The following is a 20,141-nucleotide window of genomic DNA, read 5'->3' as shown; positions in this document are numbered from 1 at the left end:
TAGTTTTTCCTCCTCGTTTTCCTCTGATGGTTTTAGTCTCTTTTTTATGTTTGGGGTTAGTGGTTGGTCCACAGAGTGGTGGGAAGGAGCTTGGGGTGTGTACATGGGGTGGCCCCCGGGACAGTATTTGGAGGTAAGCAGGGGAGGGCTTATATATAGTATGCTCGTACATAAAACATGATTTAAAAACAGCTTATCTGTCCAGTTTCCGTAAATGATGGAACAGCATGCAGGGCAAATCTGGCCAGTACACCCCCACTGCTGCACAAATCCGGAACAGCAAACGAAATTACCCGGCGCGTTTCATCCTCTCAATAAAGACTTTCTCAAGGGATCATGATCCCTGTTTTTAAATCATGTTTTATGTACGAGCATACTATATATAAGCCGCAGTGTGAGGCTTTGTTGCCTCTTTTTTATTAAAAGTCTTTTCTATTTCACTTGTTGTGATGGTATTATACTATCTTGGCTTGTTTTGAGTTCTAGCCACTTCGCTTTGGGAAGAGCATTTGTCGGAGGTTCGCAACAGACAGCACCTACTTTGAAGGTTTATGAATACATATACCAAGCTATTGATATATGAATTTCTGGTACGGGAATTGCACATATATGGATTATTTTTGATGATGTTATACATGTAATGCACTATGTTTACGCCCCTTTCTCTCTCTGTATTCTATTTCTCATATTTATTAAAAAATCTCCATAGGAACAGCATTTCCGAAAAACGGGTGTTCCTGTGAAGTGTAACACTTACCCATATTTGCCAACTCTCCCGGACTCCCGCATTTCGGGTGAGTCTCACGTACTCCCGTGAGAGTGTGGTAATCTCCTGCATCTGCCCACTTCCTAGTGAAATGGGCAGAATTAGGTCCAAAATGCTGCGATTCCTGTTGGCCCCGCCCCCTGCTGTAAAATGCCGCATTTGCGTCATTACATCACGGGGGCAGGTCCAAAATGACGCAAATTTTTGAGCCACGCCCCCCTCTCCTGGAAGCCAACTTCAGAAAGTTGGTAAGTATGCACTTACCTTTACACTGGCTCTTCACTAGCGGTCTTGATTGCGGTCTGGTTTCCTAATTGAATCCCTGTGCGCATGCATCAATTGAAAAATTGGGCATGCGCACAGAGAACAAACACACTGTGCAGAGTGCGCTGTCTTGTGACAGGGAGGGATCACATGATCCCTTTGCACGTGTGCTGTCCAGCTCTGCTCTTAAAGCAGAGCTGGACAGAAATGAAAAGTGAAGAAAAGACGAATTACAAAGATGTACACTATCTGCTGCAATGCAACAATCATACATTTGAAGAATCTTCCAAATTGTGTCTGAATCACGGTAAGTGTCCTTTGTGTAAATTACACTAGTTAATAAATAGGCCACTATATAACATACTGTTAAACTAAATTCTGTATAATGTTACTTTTTAAAAAAGAAACACAAAAAAACGTAACCTTGTTTAGCTTCATTTGCCTGCAACACACTGCGAAAAATGCCGTCACTCTGCGCAATGAAAGAAGGCAAGGGAATGGGTGTTGTCTTTCTTTCTTTCTTTCTGCACTAGGCAGACAGTAGTCATTATTCAGTGGAACGACTTTCCAGCTCACCAATCGCATGACCCCAAAAGCGAGACCAGATGAGGCGGAGACTCTTGGCATAGAGGGCGGGATGACGTAACGTTCTAGGCATCCTGAGTATTAGGTAGGAGTCCGGAAATACAGGGAAGATACAGCAAGCGAGACCGGCATTCCAGGACTTCATCAACGAGCAAGGGAATACCGATTTCGGGGCATCATGAGTGGATTCCGGCAGCAGAATGTGGAGGAATTATATGAGATGGGAGAGGAGCTTGGGAGGTGAGATAATCATAAAGCTAAATATAATAATCATGTTTCTGCCCCGTCTCCATTCCCTGCATTATTTGTGCATCTCTGTAAAATCCCCCCAGCCTTTGACCACTGAATGGGGTTTTTTGTTTTTGTTTTTTAAATCTCGGCTGTCTCTCATCTGTTACCCTATCTAGGACAATCTAATCTTTATGGATTTTATTGTTGACAATAGGATCAAATATCTTCGGGTAGTTCCCTTGAGCAACAACTCCCCTTTTATGGTATCTGTCCTCACACTCCCTCCCAAGTGGATTTTTTTCCCCCTAAAACAGTGCTAGAAGGCAAAATAAATGGACTCTGTGTCCAAATAGTTCTCACACAAGCAATATTCCACCAACATTAATGGCAATATGATAGCTCCATAGACCACAACACCATAGTACTTGTAATCAAAGTAGGTCAACAGAATTGCATTTCCTGTTTATTTGGTACTACAAATTACAAATGCACCTATCCTAGCCATTTTGCAGTCTCTTAATGGGGCATATTTATTGTGAACCGCATTTTAAACACGTTCAATTTCCTTCCTTGTCACAAAGACTATTACTTAAAATTATTCACTAGGAACAGCAGTCCCAAAAAAATGTTGTTTCTTGAAAGACCTGTCTCCTATGTGTTCTATGGTGACTATCGCAAAATGGCCACCTTTGCGATAGTGATCGGAGGAGAGAGCAGGTAAGTTGACATCTATGAAGAAAAAGGCAAAGCAGCAGATATTGTATCCTATTACTAAATTTGAAAAAAATCGCCTGGAATTTTCCAGACTCCTTTACATTATAAACTTCAGTGATTTGCAGCAACTTTAGGTGAATTCAAGATATGATGTAGATATTAAAACTAATTATAGCTTGGATTATTTTGGATTAGTATATGAACTCTTCTAATATGCTGTTAAATTAGTCCCCCATGTTTGAAGAATTTTATTGTGAGGAGACTTTTTTAGTGAATACATGTTACTGGTGTGACTGGATCACTATTAAATAACTGTGGGTAAAAATTTATTTAAAGCGAATAGCGCAGGGCACTTATTTATGTAATTGCATTTGCACTTATTCTTGTTTAGTGTAAAATAGGAAGTCGTTATTTCTGAGACCAGGGAAGAAATTTGTCTCTGTTTAAACTTGCTATAGGATATGCCTATTTCTGATGCATATAGCTGATACAATGAGCCTGTGTTTACCAAGCCTTCGGTGTATTGTGGTTTGGGGAAGTGGCTTGTTGTGAGTCCTTTTGTTGATCTGTGGAAATGTGTATTCGGCGACTGTCTGAAGTATTCATGCCAGTTAGACCTTTTGACTTGCTTGTGAGTCTCCTGTCTCTGAAATAAGATTCAGGAAGTCACAGCAAGGTTTTTTAAGAATTTCATAGCTAAGTGTAAATTTTGTTAGCCTTGAAATACATGTAAATTCCTGTTGGTGTGAATAGAGTATATCCTGTTTCTAAAAATAGACTATTTCTGAACTGTATAAAAGATGAGCTCTGTGAGCATATAGGTGTTCTTCTGAATTGTCATCTGACCTGATCACACTGGAACCTTCCACCAGTGTGTGTGAGCAAATAAACCATCTTTCTTCAAAGACCTGCTTGGAATCATCTTCAATATTGCTGTTTTCCTGTGATCTACAGATTAGACCCTTAAATCTAATCCGTTCTCCGGCTGTCTCTGCGGTTTGGACCTAAGCTATTCTAGTACCAACGCTCTGCCGCTACCCAGCAGCCCTGGTTAGTGTGATAGGCCAGGGGGGATCCATTCACAGCAACCCGGATCCATAGTAAGAGGTCCGGAGTTACCGGCTAGGTACACCAGCAACGGGATACGCTAGCAGCGTCAGTGACCCAGAAGAAACCAGGTACTGGATGCCGGTAAGGAGTCCAGTGGTGGCATCTCGTGTAAGTCCCTCCTACTGCGGCAAGAGGGCGCTTTTTGGATAACGAAAGGGAACGGTGGCAAAGTAAACCCAGCCGGTTCCCAGCAACATCAGACAGGGTGGCATAGGCGGTCCATCCTGTCACAACTGGGCTGATCACTGAACTGCATTCTAGTGATCTATAAAATAGCAGTAGTAGTAATCATTCAGTTTAATAAAATGTCAATTCATGATTCTGCAATTTGTATTACAATATTTGAACTACTGTCTGTTTTAAAAAATAATAGAAGGCATTAATGTCCTGACTTTCAATATGACAGGACTATTATTTTTTTGTCAGTAAAGGACATTTGAATTTCTTAAAGGATATTTTTGCATTTAAATATCTGTAGTAAACCTATTTTCCCAGCAACTGTGTTTTATTATTGTAAATTTCAGAATAAATACCTCTTAATAGGAGTGTCTGTGAAGCCCACAAATATATATATTTTTTTTTTGGCTTTTCCAAATGCAGTTCAATTGGGGAAGGATAGTTTACAGTGATGACACAGCACCATGTTTGCATTGGCAGATAATCTTGCAGGACTGTGTATTATTGTTCTACATTCTTATAATTGAAAGATCTCTTTATTTCCCTTCAGTGGTCAGTTTGCGATTGTACGAAAGTGCCGGGAGCGCAGAACAGGAGTGGAATATGCAGCAAAGTTCATTAAGAAGCGCCGGTTATCATCCAGTCGCCGAGGTGTGAGTCGAGAGGAAATTGAAAGGGAAGTGGACATCTTAAGAGAGATTCAACACCCAAACATCATCACCCTGCATGATGTCTTTGAAAATCGCACAGATGTGGTGCTAATTCTAGAATTAGTATCTGGAGGGGAGCTGTTTGACTTCCTGGCACAAAAGGAGAGCTTGAGCGAGGAAGAGGCCACAATGTTCTTAAAGCAGATTCTTGATGGGGTCCACTATTTGCACCACAAAAGCATTGCACATTTTGATCTCAAGGTAATGTTTTGTAACTTTTTTTAAGTCACCAATGAATATACTGCACTTAAAAGTTGAAGTCTAGAATTTCTTGCTTTAGTAAAACAAACTCAAAGATTGAATATTGAAAATAAAATACTCCTTAATAAGCCTATAATACCCACAAAATTTGAAAAATATAATGTAATGTAAATAGTTTGTCTACTTATCATTTGGAAAACATGTCTTATCAATCTAGAGTATCAAATATCTACAAAACAAACATTGTATGCGGCCTTGGCTATTTGAATGTTTGTTGAAGGAAATTCCCTGTTAAACAAGAAGTATAACCCAATGGCATTGCTTGGAAAAAATAGAGAGATTATAATATTTCCCACCCAAGATTGCAATTTTTTTTGTTTGATCCTATGTGGATTGCAAAAACTACTGCCAGGCAGAAATCTTTGATTGTAAATCAAACGATTTCTTAACCTTTGCCACTTGACAAAATGTGAATTCACGTCTTCTCTGCTTCTACAGTGCCCTGCTTCTTTTCACAGGAACTTTTCAGTTAGATTACTCTTTATGACGTTGTCTACAGTCATGGCCAAATGTTTTGAGAATGACGCAAGTATTGGTTTTCACAAAGTGTGCTACTTCAATGTTTTTAGACCTTTCTGTCAGATGTTGCTATGGTATACTGAAGTAAAATTACAAGCATTTCATAAGTGTTAAAGGCTTTTATTGACCATTACATTAAGTTTATGCAAAGAGTCTATATTTGCAGTGTTGACCCTTCTTTTTGAAGACCTCTGCAAATCTCCCTGACATGCTGTCAATCAACTTCTGGGGCAAATACTGACTGATGGTCGCCCATTCTTGCCTAATCAATGCTGAGTTTGTGGGTTTTTGCTTGTCCACCCGCCTCTTGAGCATTGACCCCAAGTTCTCAATGGGATTAATGTCTGGGGAGTTTCCTGGCCATGGACCCAAAATTTCAATGTTTTGATTCCAGAGCCACTTAGTTATCACTTTTGCCTTATGGCAAGGTGCTCCATCATGCTGGAAAAGGCATTGTTTGTCACCAAACTGTTCTTGGATTGTTGGGAGAAGTTGCTCTTGGAGGATGTTTTGGTATCATTCTTTATGCATGTCTGTGTTCTTAGGCAAAATTCTGAGCGAGCCTACTCCCTCGGCTGAAAAGCAACCCCACACATGAATGGTCTCAGGATGCTTTACTGTTGGCATGATACAGGACTGATGGTAGCGCTCACCTTTCCTTCTCCGGACAAGCGTTTTTCCAGATGCCCCAAACAATCTGAAAGGTGATTCATCAGAGAAAATGACTTTACTGCAGACCAATCCCTGTACCTTTTGCAGAATATCAGTCTGTTCCTGATGTTTTTCCTGGAGAGAATTTGCTTCTGGCCTTCTTGATACCAGGCCATCCTCCAAAAGTCTTCGCCTCACTGTGCGTGCAGATGCACTCACACCTGCCTGCTGCCATTCCTGAGCAAGCTCTGCACTGGTGGTAACTGATCCGGCAGCTGAATCCACTTTAGGAGACGGTCCTGGAGCATGCTTGACATTTTTGGGCTCCCTGTAGCCGCCTTCACAACTATTGATCCTCTCTCCTTGAATTTCTTGATGATCTGATAATTTGGTTGATTTAGGTGCAATCTTACTAGCAACAATATCGTTGCCTGTGAAGCCCTTTTTGTGTAAAACAATGATGGCTTCACATGTTTCCTTGCAGATAATCATGGTTAACGGAGTAAGAACAATGATTTCAAGTACCACCCTCCTTTTAAAGCTTCTAGCCTGTTATTCTAACTCAATCAGCATGACAGAGTGATCCCCAGCCTTGTCATCGTCAACACTCTCACCTGTGTTAACGAGAGAATCACTGACCTCATGTCAGCTGGTCCTTTTGTGGCAGGGCTGAAATGTGGTTTAAATTTTTTTTTGGGATAAAGTTCATTGTCATGGCAAAGAGGGACTCTGGAGTATATGCATATTCCCAACATAAAACCTGAGACAGCAGTCTTTGAAAATTATTATTTGTGTCATTCTCAAAACCTTTGGCCATAACTGTATGTGGGTGGGCATTACATGACCCTTAAATTTATTTAAAATGGTCATTTTAATACCGCTCTGGGTACAATATGAAATCCAGAACTTTTCTTTTTTTTCAGGTATTGCTTGAATTATTTTTTTTGTTTAGGTAATTTTCACATATTTCCTATGTCCTCAGCCAGAGAATATCATGTTGTTGGATCAGAGCAGTCCAAGTCCTCGGATCAAACTCATAGATTTTGGAATTGCTCACAAAATACAGGCTGGGAATGAGTTCAAGAATATCTTTGGTACACCGGAATTTGTTGGTAAGTAGCGAAGGCCAAGCTAGTGTTGGTTTCCATTCATACCTAATGGGAAAACCACAAGCATCTATCTTAAATCATAAAAGTAAAACTTGATTCACCATTTTATTATTGTTATTTGCGCCTCTTTAAAGCATAAGGTACAAGCTTCCACCTGTTATCATTAGCCAATATACCTGTCCTAATTTTCTCCAAGTCACTTCAATACAATTGTTGTCCACACTTATCATTGTCCACTGTTCCCAAGATGACATGAGGATCAGATGGTCTCTATCCTACTCTAATTCCACCACAGTGGTCTCTCATTGCTTTCTACTGGTAATGCAACAAATGTAACCTCTCTGTTTGGACAAGCCCTATTGGTTTATAGTGTAAATTGAGTACAAATTAGAAGTAAAAATAGCAAAAAAATAAATAAACATATCTAAACCAATTAGCCTAGTACTGATTAGAACACAGGGAAGCATCTATGATTGGGGGCATTACATTTTGGGTTGCTGCAAAATTATGTTGCTATATATAATGATCATGTCCTTTGTGGACTGTGTGTTACATTGGGATCCTAGAAACATGGTGTGACAAGTAGACAAATTATCTGTGCTGTTACTGACAAACCTTCAAGTGTGCTTTTAACTTTTTATTTGTGTGTATGTAACACTGTTTTTTTTTTTTTTAAGTAGATGGAATATCTGCCATAATTGAAGTAATTATACTTGGCAATATGCCATGTTGCACATATTTAACTTTTTTGCTGACAGTTGTCATTTTATGAGGGTGGAGTAATTCTTTATGCATCACTCTCATAAATAACAGAATTTCTTTTAATAGGAAGATTTATTCTCTCACAGACATACATGGTCATTGATGTCATGGAATGCTTTGCCATGTCGTCTTTTACCTTATACCAGCATCCTTTTATCGAAGTGTGTTGGGGAACATAACTTTTTTCATGTAATATATATATCTGTTTTTATTGAAAATGGAATAGCTTATACATATGCATACAACAGTATGAACACAATTGAACATTGTTAGCTGTTTTGTTAAATAAAAACATTCAAATAGTTGACAAAACCTGTAAGGCGGTTCCTTCATTCAACTGAGAAGATTAACAACAGGTTCCGCAAACAGAACTGTTGAAAGTATGAATGAACACACCAAGAGATGTGTAGTTACTTAACTACTCTGTTTGATAGGGGATAGAGAAAAGAAGGGAAAAAGAGGGGGCTGGTTTGGGCTTCGTTTTTTTCCATTGGGCATACACTGTGGTATACTTGAAATTTCATCCACTCAAATCCTAATAAGTAGTATATTCTATATTTATCAGCCAAGGAGTAAATCATGTCGTCCATACACAGACATATGAAAGTTCAAAACATGCTTTGATAGAAGGGGCTATTGGGTATCTCCAGTGGACCAGTATCACAACCTTTACTGCACTGCTGAGGTATTTCACTTTAGATCTTTTTATATTGGGAAATGGGCAATTTGATATCATTAAGGAGCCAGTATTTCGGACAACTGGATAACTCTGTTCCCATAATTGATTTGGAGATAAGTAAAACTGTGTCCCAGAAGGATCTGAAAGATGAGCATTACCACCAAATATGTAGTAGAGTGCCCGGTGCCATTTGACGTCTCCAACAGAGGTCCGGGAACCCGGTGAACATTTTACTTAATAGCCTGGTACCACCGATTCAGCACTTTAAACTGTGTTTCAATCACTCGCACACTGATTGAGCTGGCTTAAGTACGTTGGAATATGTCACCCCGATCTTGTTCGGATATAACAGATCCCAACTCAATCTCTTTTCTTTTTGTGATTTAGAGGGAGGAAATACTTGAGCACAGTTTTTGTTACTCACAAAACTGTACCAGAAAATCGGAAACATCATAAACACATTTTATTTTCATTTAGTTTTCCTTAAATGAATAACTTTTGTTATTCAGTGAAATGTAACTTCTACCATATTCTCTTTTCACAGCTCCTGAGATTGTAAACTATGAACCTCTTGGATTAGAGGCTGATATGTGGTAAGGCATGTTTGTGAAATAATGATTGTGTTTCTTTCTGGAGGTATGCAGTAGAATGCTATTGCTCTGTGGAGACAATGTTATGCAAAAAGAGATATGCACACTTATTTAAATCTTTTTGGTGCATATGGCTGAACATATGTTTGTTGAATGATTAAGCTTAGTATTTAAGGGTGGGGCAGATTAAAGTAAGAGAATCCTTTTTTTTGTTTGTTAAACTTTATTATGAGACCTTATAGGAAATGTTACTGTAATAAAGTATCAAGTCAATGGTTTTTCTCTCTCCGTTTAATGAGTTGGAATCCCTCTGCAGGCTTGTGGTGTCTCCAAAGCTGACCACACCCTGTAATATCAGAAAATTGGTTTGATATCGGTGTATGTGACCTCCAAAATAATTGCAATATCGGATAAATAACCTGTCTTCATCGGCCTTGGCAGAAAATACTACAGGAAGATGACTGCTATAAGCTTATGTGAACACGAGTGACAAGCGGCCTGATCCACAATGTTCCTGTTATCCAATTCTGGTATTGTAGCTTGGTGATGTTGAATTGATTCTGGCCCTTTTAAAGGCCTTTCTGAAATACAACTTGATTGAGCAGAAAAAATAAAGTTGGCCAGTAATTCCATCACACATTTGGTCATGTCCAATCTAAAATACTCTCTGCTGTGAAATGTTAACATTTGGCCCAGTACTTGTTACCTGATCTGTGCAGATTGAGTGTGGACAAATTGACAACAGATTTAGATGGCAATTGTAAGTAATCTGCTTGTGTTTAGACTTCATTAACCTTGACTCTAGTAACTTACAAATCAAGGCTATAAGACAATATTATTGGCTATTTAATGATGAAGCAGCTACTGGTTTCTTTAGAGGGCCCTAAAATGTGACACATTTTTTTAAAAGTAAGTGGAAGAACAACATCATTAACGACTGCAGCACTACATTTACTCCAACAACATTGCTCAAACATATAGGTACACAAAATGCATAGCAATCTTGAAAGCTGCATTTCCATCTACTGTGGTGGGCATGTTTATTCACCACTCTAAAATGACTGCAGATGGGGGAGAGGGATTCCAACTTGCCATGTTTACCCAAGGTAGAAGATTTGTAGTGGTGGTACAATTCAAGCTACTTTAATCACAAAGTTTATATAGGTGAAAGCTGCCACCATTAGATCATGTGCTGTGTGAAATAATTATGAAATAATTTTGAATCTGTTTCCTCCATCTGGTTTGTATCTAGAATAGATAATAACAATTGCATATCTGAAAGAAATAGCACGCATGATATACAAGTAGTTTTTTATGTGTTTATGGCATGAGCCTAAAATTGACTAGTACCTTAAATATTACCTGATTACATGATGAAAGTTTCCTTTTAAATAGGTTTTATGATCTAAAGCCAAGTTTTTTTTACACCTGGCATAATCCTTGACGGAGTCCTTTACAATTTATATGCATTTATGAAAAATGTCTGTCCTATCTACTGTTTTCTCTAATAAAAAATGTAAAATTGCTGTAAAATCAGCGATTCTCTTTGTGCATAAATGCTTAATTATATATTTGTTGCCTATCATAATGTATACTTGTTTTTTTTTTTAATATATCAGTATTTAAAACAAACCTAAATCATTGTTTAATGCCAAGAGCACTTTTGCCGGTTAACCTAAATATAAAATGGACTGCCATGATTATGATGGTCACATTTGGAGTGTATCAAAATACAATTACTGCTACATCTAGTTCTAGTTAACTAATTCAATTGTTTCAACTTATCAGCCTATCAACCAATCCATGGTTGAGTAATATCTTATAACATTTTGCTAAAGAAAGTTGGGGGAGGGGAAATTGAACAAGTTAGGTAATAGGATATCTGTTTGTGACATTTCACATTGGCTTAACATATTTTTATCTACCCACAGGAGCATTGGAGTGATCACTTATATCCTGTGAGTATGCACTGACTGTTTTAATTAGAGATGCTCACTGACCCCCGGGTTTTGGTTTTGGTTTTGGATCTGGATTACAGTCGTGTTTTGGTTTTGGTTTTGTTTTGCCATTTTTGAAAAAAATAAAAAAAAATTGGTCTAAAATAACCCAAGTTAGTGCTCCGCTAGTTTCTTGGATAAGTGAGGTAATTCTAAAGCTAATAAATTCTGAAAAAAACCGTTTCATCCCTGGTAAGCCGTCCTTAATGCGAACACTTGCCTGCAAATTATACAGACAAACCTGGTTGTCTACCTCCTCCATCTTTGATTATTGGCAATGTAGCCATCGTCTTTGGGTGTATATTACACCCTTCACTTGTAGTTGAATAGAAAAAAAGCAGCCTGCATAGACTGGAATTAGAAAGTAAAAATAAATGGACCAAGGTAGTTTGGTATCTGTCTGCATCAGACCCCCTCTCCACTAGGAGTAAAACTATTCAGCCGTTATAGAGTCTAGAATATAAATAGAAATTGCTGAAAGGAACCTTCTTTATGAGTACACTGTCACTAACATAATGCTCACTATTAGACATCCCACTGGTGGATGGACTCTCCACAGGGATTGGTGTCATTTCTGATTCGGAGCATACATTATCCTCTAATGCCTTACTGTTTTCTTGCAGCTCGGCTTTCACGCGTAACAGTACTTGTGCACCAAATTACTTGGTTTTGCTTTGTCACGAGTGTCCGTACAAGAAGAAGGCTCGGTAACATTTTTTGATCTCAAACATAAAATACAGTTAACATACACTAAGCGTGCACCTTCTCACATCTCACAGGAGATAGGGACTTCTGTATTCCCTTCACTGGATAGATGACCCTTATCTCTCTCCTCAAATGGAGTTCCTATAGTCTGAAAATCAGACTCATGGAAATATAAAACAAATGGAGAAATAGTGCAGATTGTCTACAATGTATATATAAAAGTCCACAGAGTTCCCGAACAAAGAGTATATTCTTCAACCTCGTGATGAAAACGAAGGAATACCACCGTAATTCTTGTGACTTTTTACACCATCTCCCCCAAAGATATATGCTTACAAGATGTTAGCTTTAATAGAGCATCTCTAGTAATCCTTCCTGTATACCGCTTTCAAGTTCCTCCACAGAGTATAAACATGATATGCCAGAAAAGAAGAAATAAAAACCAATCTGGTGCATTATCATAAAACACCATTTAATAAAAATGTATTATCTCCAAAACAGAGACCTGTACATATAAAACATGACATCAAGGATATCCAAAATGGTAATGTGTATACTCATACCAGATGAATTCAGGATATTCGCATAAAAATTACAGATTTCAAGGGATCCGGATTTTTACATACCCTCCTATATATATGTATATGTATATTTGTACATGTGGATTTTTGTTTAGACTCTTTTGTACCCAGATTGTTGATTTAGGTGTGTTTAAACATTTTCATACACTTACCTTATTTTAAATAGAAATATTTTGTATCTTTGCATTTTGTATTTTATGTACATGGTAAATGTGTATCCTCAGAAGGAATTATGGAGGATCGCATATTAACCTTTTTAAGTAGGTCTAAATTATGACAGCAATTAAAACAGACAATTAAGCTGTTTCTATCCCCGTTATTAAGCCAACAGGAAATCTATTAGGATAGTTTTGTTCCTGTTAATAAAGTTCTGAGGTTCATAACCCCCTATACCGGAAGTGACGAGCGCCTTTGGAATATATCCAAGCCTCGTTTTCAGAGTGATAAGGAAGTAGGGTTAAATTTGTTATGGGACGCGCGCATACCGGAAGTGACGAGGGCTTTTTGGATTACATCCAAGCCTCGTTATGACTGTAAAGGAAGTAGGGCGGAGTTTGTTATGAAATACGCGCTATAAACAGGGATATATATATATAGAGGCGATAATACACTATTATCCTACCTTGAAAAAGACTCTGACCTAGAGTCGAAACGCGTTGGAAGGATAAGTGTAAGCGGGATTTCGTTACATTGGTGAACTGACATCGTGGAGGAAATTTTTATGCGAATATCCTGAATTCATCTGGTATGAGTATACACATTACCATTTTGGGATATCCTTGATGTCATGTTTTATATGTACAGGTCTCTGTTTTGGAGATAATACATTTTTATTAAATGGTGTTTTATGATCATGCACCAGATTGGTTTTTATTTCTTCTTTTCTGGCATATCATGTTTATACTCTGTGGAGGAACTTGAAAGCGGTATACAGGAAGGATTACTAGAGATGCTCTATTAAAGCTAACATCTTGTAAGCATATATCTTTGGGGGAGATGGTGTAAAAAGTCACAAGAATTACGGTGGTATTCCTTCGTTTTCATCACGAGGTTGAAGAATATACTCTTTGTTCGGGAACTCTGTGGACTTTTATATATACATTGTAGACAATCTGCACTATTTCTCCATTTGTTTTATATTTCCATGAGTCTGATTTTCAGACTATAAGAACTCTATTTGAGGAGAGAGATAAGGGTCATCTATCCAGTGAAGGGAATACAGAAGTCCCTATCTCCTGTGAGATGTGAGAAGGTGCGCGCTTAGTGTATGTTAACTGTATTTTATGTTTGTGTTTAATTTGTGGAGAATAGTGGATACTCCTCTACATACATCAGGCTGCACACTGAGTGGAGCGCCACATCAGATCAATTATTTTCTAGTGTTATAACATTTTTTGATCTGCCACTAATAGACAAAGGTGAAGGCCTCATTCTCTCTTTGCCACTGCGTGTGAGGAATGGCATGTTGGCAATTTTTTTTTTATCGGCAGTTAACTTTTCCTCAGTTACACTTCTTTTTCCTTTCAACACAGTACATTTTTTTTTTTGTGTGTGTTTTTTTGACTGATTTCAAAAGACTGTGTAGTTTGACATCGCCTTTCCCAGATGACGTACTGGGAACACTACCATCAGGACTGGTGACACAACCTGGTTGCTCATTCTGCTCATATGTGGACTGCTTTGAATCCATTATGAGCCGAAAGCACTTGTAGTGCTGCAAATTGTTTTAGATACTGCTGAAAAATAGTACTTTTGACAGCCAGAAATAATATTGCAAAAGAATGGTGGACACACCAAAAGCGCTTGTAGTGCCAAATATTGAAAAAAAAGACTTCTCTATCAATTGTAATCAGAATTGTTATCAGAATTGTATTCTCTGTGCCTGCTCTAATCAGCCTGTGACTACACTCTGCTCTCTCACTCTGTCAAATGGCGATGGATTGCTGTGGAGGCAGGTATTTATCATTTTCAAATATTGCGAGAACCGAGATCCGACGACGTCACAATGGCGTTCAGCCTCAATTTGGAATCCGAGCGGGCGGGAGAGTACCGAGCCTGCTTGGCTCGGTACTTGGATAGGCAAAGTTCGGGTGGGTTTGGTTCTCGGGGAATCGAGCCCGCCCATCTCTAGTTTTAATAGATGTTCATAAGGGAACTCAATTTTCCTTAATGAAAGCACATTTAAAGAGACTAACCGTTTACAGCCTAGTGTACATAGTTTGTACAGGCATAGATAAGTGTTCACCTAATTTTTTTGTTAGGTTTGTGGAAAGTGAGTCTCTTGAAACAGTCCCTGACTGATGCTGATGTCGTCTGAAACGTCACAGAACCTCTAGTTAGATATTGTTTCTACTTAGCTCCACATGTGAATATAACACCAAATGCTACTAAACAGTGAATAACCTTGGTAAAAAGGGTATATGAAGAAAAAGGAAAAAACAAATACTTTCAATTTGAAGGGACAACCTCTTAGTGTGTAGTCATATTTGAAGGCACACTGTATGATGTGAGTTGATTTACAGCTATGTTTCTTGCCTTTTCAGGGAACTATTGATTGTGACTTATCTGTGATCCCTATTTATGGAGCTTTCTCAGATTCTTTCCTGCATTTTTATTTTTGTATTATGCAATGCCTGCTTTAATGCCACCTGCCTGCTCCCTCTGACATACTGTCATTAATTTTCTTTCTCCAACCAGTTTAAGTGGAGCATCTCCCTTCTTGGGAGAGACGAAGCAGGAAACGCTGACCAATATTTCAGGTGTTAATTATGATTTTGATGAGGAATATTTTAGTAATACAAGTGAACTCGCTAAGGATTTCATACGAAGACTGCTTGTCAAGGATCCCAAGTGAGTGCTTATTTCAAAACCCTGTATACCTTTTTTAATACTCTATCTTTATTATAATCTATGTTATGTAGAAGGTTGCATGAAACCTTATTTTACATGTAATCTTTTCAGGAAACGGATGACAATTGATCAGAGCTTGGAACATTCATGGATTAAGGTGAGAAAAAAGTGCCATATTTTATAATAACGCTCCCAGAATGTCTTTGTGCTGTTTGCAGGAGAAAAGACTGTGGCTGACACTGGAAATAATAAACATGGTGCTAGGTAACACTTTCAAAATATAAAATTGTATGTCTTTCCCTGTAGGCCATCAAGCGCCGTAATGTTCGCCATGAGGATAGTGGGAAGCGCCCTGAGCGACGGAGGTTAAAGACGACACGACTGAAGGAATACACAATCAAATCACACTCAAGCATGCCTCCTAATAACACCTATGTGAACTTTGAACGATTCAGTCATGTGTTAGAAGAATTAGGAGCAGCAGAGGATGCACTACGTGAACTGCAAAAGAGTCAAACTACCTCACGTGAGGATCTTTGTGCTTTGCGCTCAATATATGAGGAGAAGGAAAGTTGGTATCAGGAAGAGCAAGAAGGGGTAGCACGTCAGTTGATGGGGCTTCAACAGGAACTACAGAGCGGGGAAGGCCAGCGACGGCAGGTTAAAGAAGATCTACGGACTACAATGCTTAGTGCAAATGATCTGAAAAGGAAATATGGCCGACTAGAAAACCGATATGAAGCACTAGCTGCACAGTTCACTGCAGAGATGAGCTTTGTTGAAGAGCTGCTGAAAACTGCAGAGAGGCCAGGAGTAGAGAGTGTTAGAGGTGTGTGTTAAGAATTAGTGAGTGTAGGGATGTAGTTCTACTAAATGAGGGTACTATAGGGTTGGGAATGCTGTTAGATATGGGCTTCTTGCTATTATAGTCTTTGGAGATATTTGTTTTCTCTCATAGACTGTAAGGACACATTTTGTACACTTAAATGGAGATTAAATGGGACTAATGCGTGTACTACAATAGTGTAGGGGATGAAGCAATCTAAAAGAGTGGATATGCAAAATGAATTGCGTATGAGATAGCAGTGAAACAGTATGTTATAAGGTAAAACATTTTAAGGAATATGTGTAAAGGTGATTGAGAGACTCCATGAATGGTGAGAAGAGAGGATGATCGGTCCCTAAATGTTTTTTCTTTCTCTCTCGCATTTTTGTGTATGAAAGCAGAAGGACATGCAGTTGTTTGAGTAACCAATTAATGTTCCCATCATTTTATACATAGCCGTATACACCTAATTCTGTTTTTATTGTGTGATTAGGGAAGTTGCTTTTCCTATTTTGCTCTGTTGTGTATTATTGATTTAAAAATGATTTGTATACATTAGCAATCTTGTATCATTTCTTTAGGTGCAGGAAATATTCCTCAGTAATCTAATGAAGTGAACGATTACACACAGCTGTAATAATGTACATTTGCCACCAGAGTGCAGTATTGCCTATATCCAACATCAGCCTATAAAACAAGATTTGTCACACTTACCATCTGTCTGCCTCCAGACTCTTACATGACTGTGTATATATTGTTTTTTCTCATCCCTTTACATTTTGGGTAAAGGGATTTACGTTTTGGGTGCATGGCATTTAAAAAAAAAAAAAAAAAAAGACGTAAGGACAAGACCACGGATTTCACACAGAGATGGGGATTTTCGTTCTGTCTCACACAGATGTATCAAAATTTGCATGTGTCTGGGTACAAGAGTAAACAGTGATGACCAAAAAAAGTTAAACAAATGGATGATGTATAGTGTAGTTAAAAATTATATAAAATATATATTTTATATCTTTGTTACTAATTGAACATTACAGTTATGTGATCCAGATTAAGTGTTTCTGCAACCAAGGAGAGATTCTGGTTAAGGTCACTAGAACTTATATTTAATTTATATTTCAGTTCTTGTAGCTAAGCATATGAAACCTAGAGTTTCTACACTGGTATTTGCAACCCACTTTCCTATACAGCACCAGACAATGTGAAAAAGAAGGATGTAATTAGAAAAATAACATCTAGCACTCCCTATTTACTTCAAGAAAGTTTAAAACTATTTGGTAAATCTGGTTCTTATATTAAACCAATTGGGTAAGTACAGTTAATGCTTGTGGTACATTGCTATGCTGGGTTTCAAACCACTAATGAAAAGCTGTAAATGTACCCACAAAAGGTTTTAATAATGCCTGCTGGATTATGGACTCATTTTAGTGCCTTCACATATGCCCAGTGTTGATAAAACATGCTGTGAGCATAATCTCAGCTTGTGTCATAGTCAGCAGTAGATCAGCTTCTGCAGGTAAACCTATTCTGTGCCAATGTAAAACAACCCCTGTATACTTTATCATACTCCCTACAAAAGGAGTGTAAATAAAAAAAACCAGGTTTAGAATTTCATTTGCCTTATCATGGGTAACAATGTTCTATCAGCATGCTGCTATGGTTTACCCTTTCTATCTGCACACACATACAAGCTCAAATGATTAACAAATCATACCACACACAAACCATATAGACTTTAGTAACAAATACCACAAGAAACATCCTTCAATAAAACCGTTTTGTATAGAGACATTTTATTTATACCTATCCACACTTTGAGTTCCACTACTTGTATTTCACTTATCAACAGAGCACTCTGTTAATAAAGAGGAAGAAGAGTAAAAGGGAGTTTGGAAAATTCATTGTAAACTCAGGCAAGGGAAGTCTCGAATAAGATCAAAATAGAGCATGATGGACTCGTCATGATTACAATGTTTTGGGCTTTTCAGACGTGTGGATTATTATTACTAGGACAAGGTTTTGGGGTTCTGTGGATAATTTAAAAGCTGTGATATTCAAGCTATTTCATTTTGAGAATTTAATTTACAGTAAGGTTAAAAAAACTTTCACACCCGTGCAGCACAGAATATATTTGCCTAGAAATTTTAGACCATTCACATGCCTAGCAAAAGAGGTATACCAGCTATAAAATTCTGCTGCAAAGTGCTAGCGGTTTGTGCCCACCTTTCCTGGATTGTAAATTGGCATTCTTTTTTCAAGTGAGCTAAAGGATTTGGGATTGTCCAAATATTTATAGATGTTGGCAAAATTGGTTAAATTAAAAGTTAAGATACGTTTGTTTTTATGTCTCTGGTTTCTGTTTATGTGGCAATATTTTAGCAAAACAATGACAAGTTTTAAAATGTAAAAATTTAAAATGCATCTGCACGTCTCCCAAATAACATGAATTTTGTCAGCAATTGTAGTGGATAATAAGTCTGTAAAATGGATTAAGGTGTTTATCAATATAGTATAAAAATCTCAATTTTTTTTATTTTTTTTGCGGGGTCACGGTACATGTAACAGTATGTAGAAGTAAAAATCCAGTCGGGCTGCAGCCTCTGTCTTGGTTATGTCAAACTGAACAGTTTCTTCATTTGCAATCCGGTGCTGGTTTGTGCTTACAATTATTCACAGTGGGCATCAGAGACTAGGGGGGAAAACTGAGCATGAGTTCATGGACACACAAACATGTCATTCATATGTATAAACATTGGTAATAAAACATATTGCAGGATATAATATATATGGAGACATGATATGTAAAAGGTTGAATCAGTAATAGTGTTCCCTCTTTTTATACTACAAGCTTAAAACACAGACCAAACAAGGATGAAAAGGGTGAGTTTATAAGGACCTTGTTATAAAATAATGTATATTATTGCACGTTTATTTAGTGACTATACCTGGGGTTATAAGGTTAGAGGTGTAAAGAGAGCACTGTATACTTTAATAGTGTCATCTGTACAAAGTGCTGTAAAATGAAAATCGAACAATATATATGTTTCAATTATGCTGGCATTTCTAAAATCCTTCCCTTATTTCTATCAAAACAATGTCATTTTAAATGCATAGACATAAAGCTAACCCATTTTCATCTCCTTGTTTCTAAACTTGGTACTGACATTTCCTGGGTCTCCTTTAATAAATGCAAAAGGTTTGTTTTATATCCATTAAAAAATTGAGCTTGGCTTATCTCAAGGAAAGGTCTGTGCTAAATGCAGAAGCCGACAAATGTCTCCCAGATGAAATGGGTCATATTGATGTCTCTCTGTAAATGTTAATTACTGAACCTTGTAATTTCCTTTATTATGAATAAAAATAACCATTTAGCATTAAACTGATTTGTATGTTACTACTTTAATATTTAATAATTTGTTATCTGTCATCTTTCTTTGTGCCATGCATGCATGAAAAATTTAGTCTGTTCCTAATACTTCATACACAGTCGTACTAACAAGATGTCTACTAAAACACTTTGGAGTGAACTAAAATGGTTTAACATTTTCATTAACAAATTCAGAGGCTGGTGTTGCAGTTCTGAAACATTGACAAATAAACCTTTTTCAAAAGGGGCACGTAGAAAAGGGAAAAAAAGAGACAAACTTGTACATAAAGAACTTTGCCTAGTGATCTCTTTATATCCTGGCTGTTTTAAAAGCCCCATCCCCCACTGAAAAGGTCACAGGTAGTGATAAACCTCACCTATTACCATAAAGTACAAGTGTGTTAAATGCTGTAAAATGCAATTGTTAGGATTGGAATGGACATCAACTTTGGGGGACAAAGCAAAGGAGCAAGTGTTGTGTTAAAAAATAAACCTATAAATAATATGTCTGATTTACACAGTAAAAAAAACAGTGGCTGTGACTTTATTTGGACTGTGTTTCTATGTCTTACGCAAAGGTCAATATACAAGACACATATTTGCGCTGTCCAATCATAGTACATTACACTTGACAATAACAAGCATACTGAGACCACAGAGTTCACTATAAAATATGTCACTGCT

At 37.7% G+C, this 20,141-nt stretch overlaps 1 protein-coding gene across 1 annotated transcript; it reads left to right on the top strand.

The window, feature by feature from the left end:
• Positions 1-1,242: 1,242 nt before the first annotated feature.
• On the top strand, positions 1,243-19,469 carry DAPK3 (death associated protein kinase 3). The gene is made up of 9 exons (XM_075204842.1): positions 1,243-1,337; positions 1,564-1,855; positions 4,398-4,758; positions 6,971-7,100; positions 9,083-9,131; positions 11,060-11,086; positions 15,109-15,261; positions 15,373-15,418; positions 15,568-19,469. The coding sequence occupies exons 2-9, from the start codon at positions 1,794-1,796 to the stop codon at positions 16,099-16,101; spliced, it is 1,362 nt and encodes a 453-aa protein (XP_075060943.1). The 5' UTR covers positions 1,243-1,337; positions 1,564-1,793; the 3' UTR covers positions 16,102-19,469.
• Positions 19,470-20,141: the final 672 nt, after the last annotated feature.

Source organism: Mixophyes fleayi, chromosome 1 (assembly GCF_038048845.1).
Source record: "Mixophyes fleayi isolate aMixFle1 chromosome 1, aMixFle1.hap1, whole genome shotgun sequence".
Lineage (NCBI taxonomy): Eukaryota > Metazoa > Chordata > Amphibia > Anura > Limnodynastidae > Mixophyes > Mixophyes fleayi.
Note: the sequence above shows the minus strand (reverse complement) of the source record. Positions and strands in the feature narration are given on the sequence as shown.

Excerpts from the sequence above, each read along its gene's own strand:
- DAPK3 (XM_075204842.1), top strand. The coding sequence starts at position 1,794 with ATGAGTGGATTCCGGCAGCAGAATGTGGAGGAATTATATGAGATGGGA. Across the intron at positions 1,856-4,397 it reads ATGGGAGAGGAGCTTGGGAG|TGGTCAGTTTGCGATTGTAC; the intron begins GTGAGATAATCA and ends ATTTCCCTTCAG. Across the intron at positions 15,262-15,372 it reads CTGCTTGTCAAGGATCCCAA|GAAACGGATGACAATTGATC; the intron begins GTGAGTGCTTAT and ends TAATCTTTTCAG.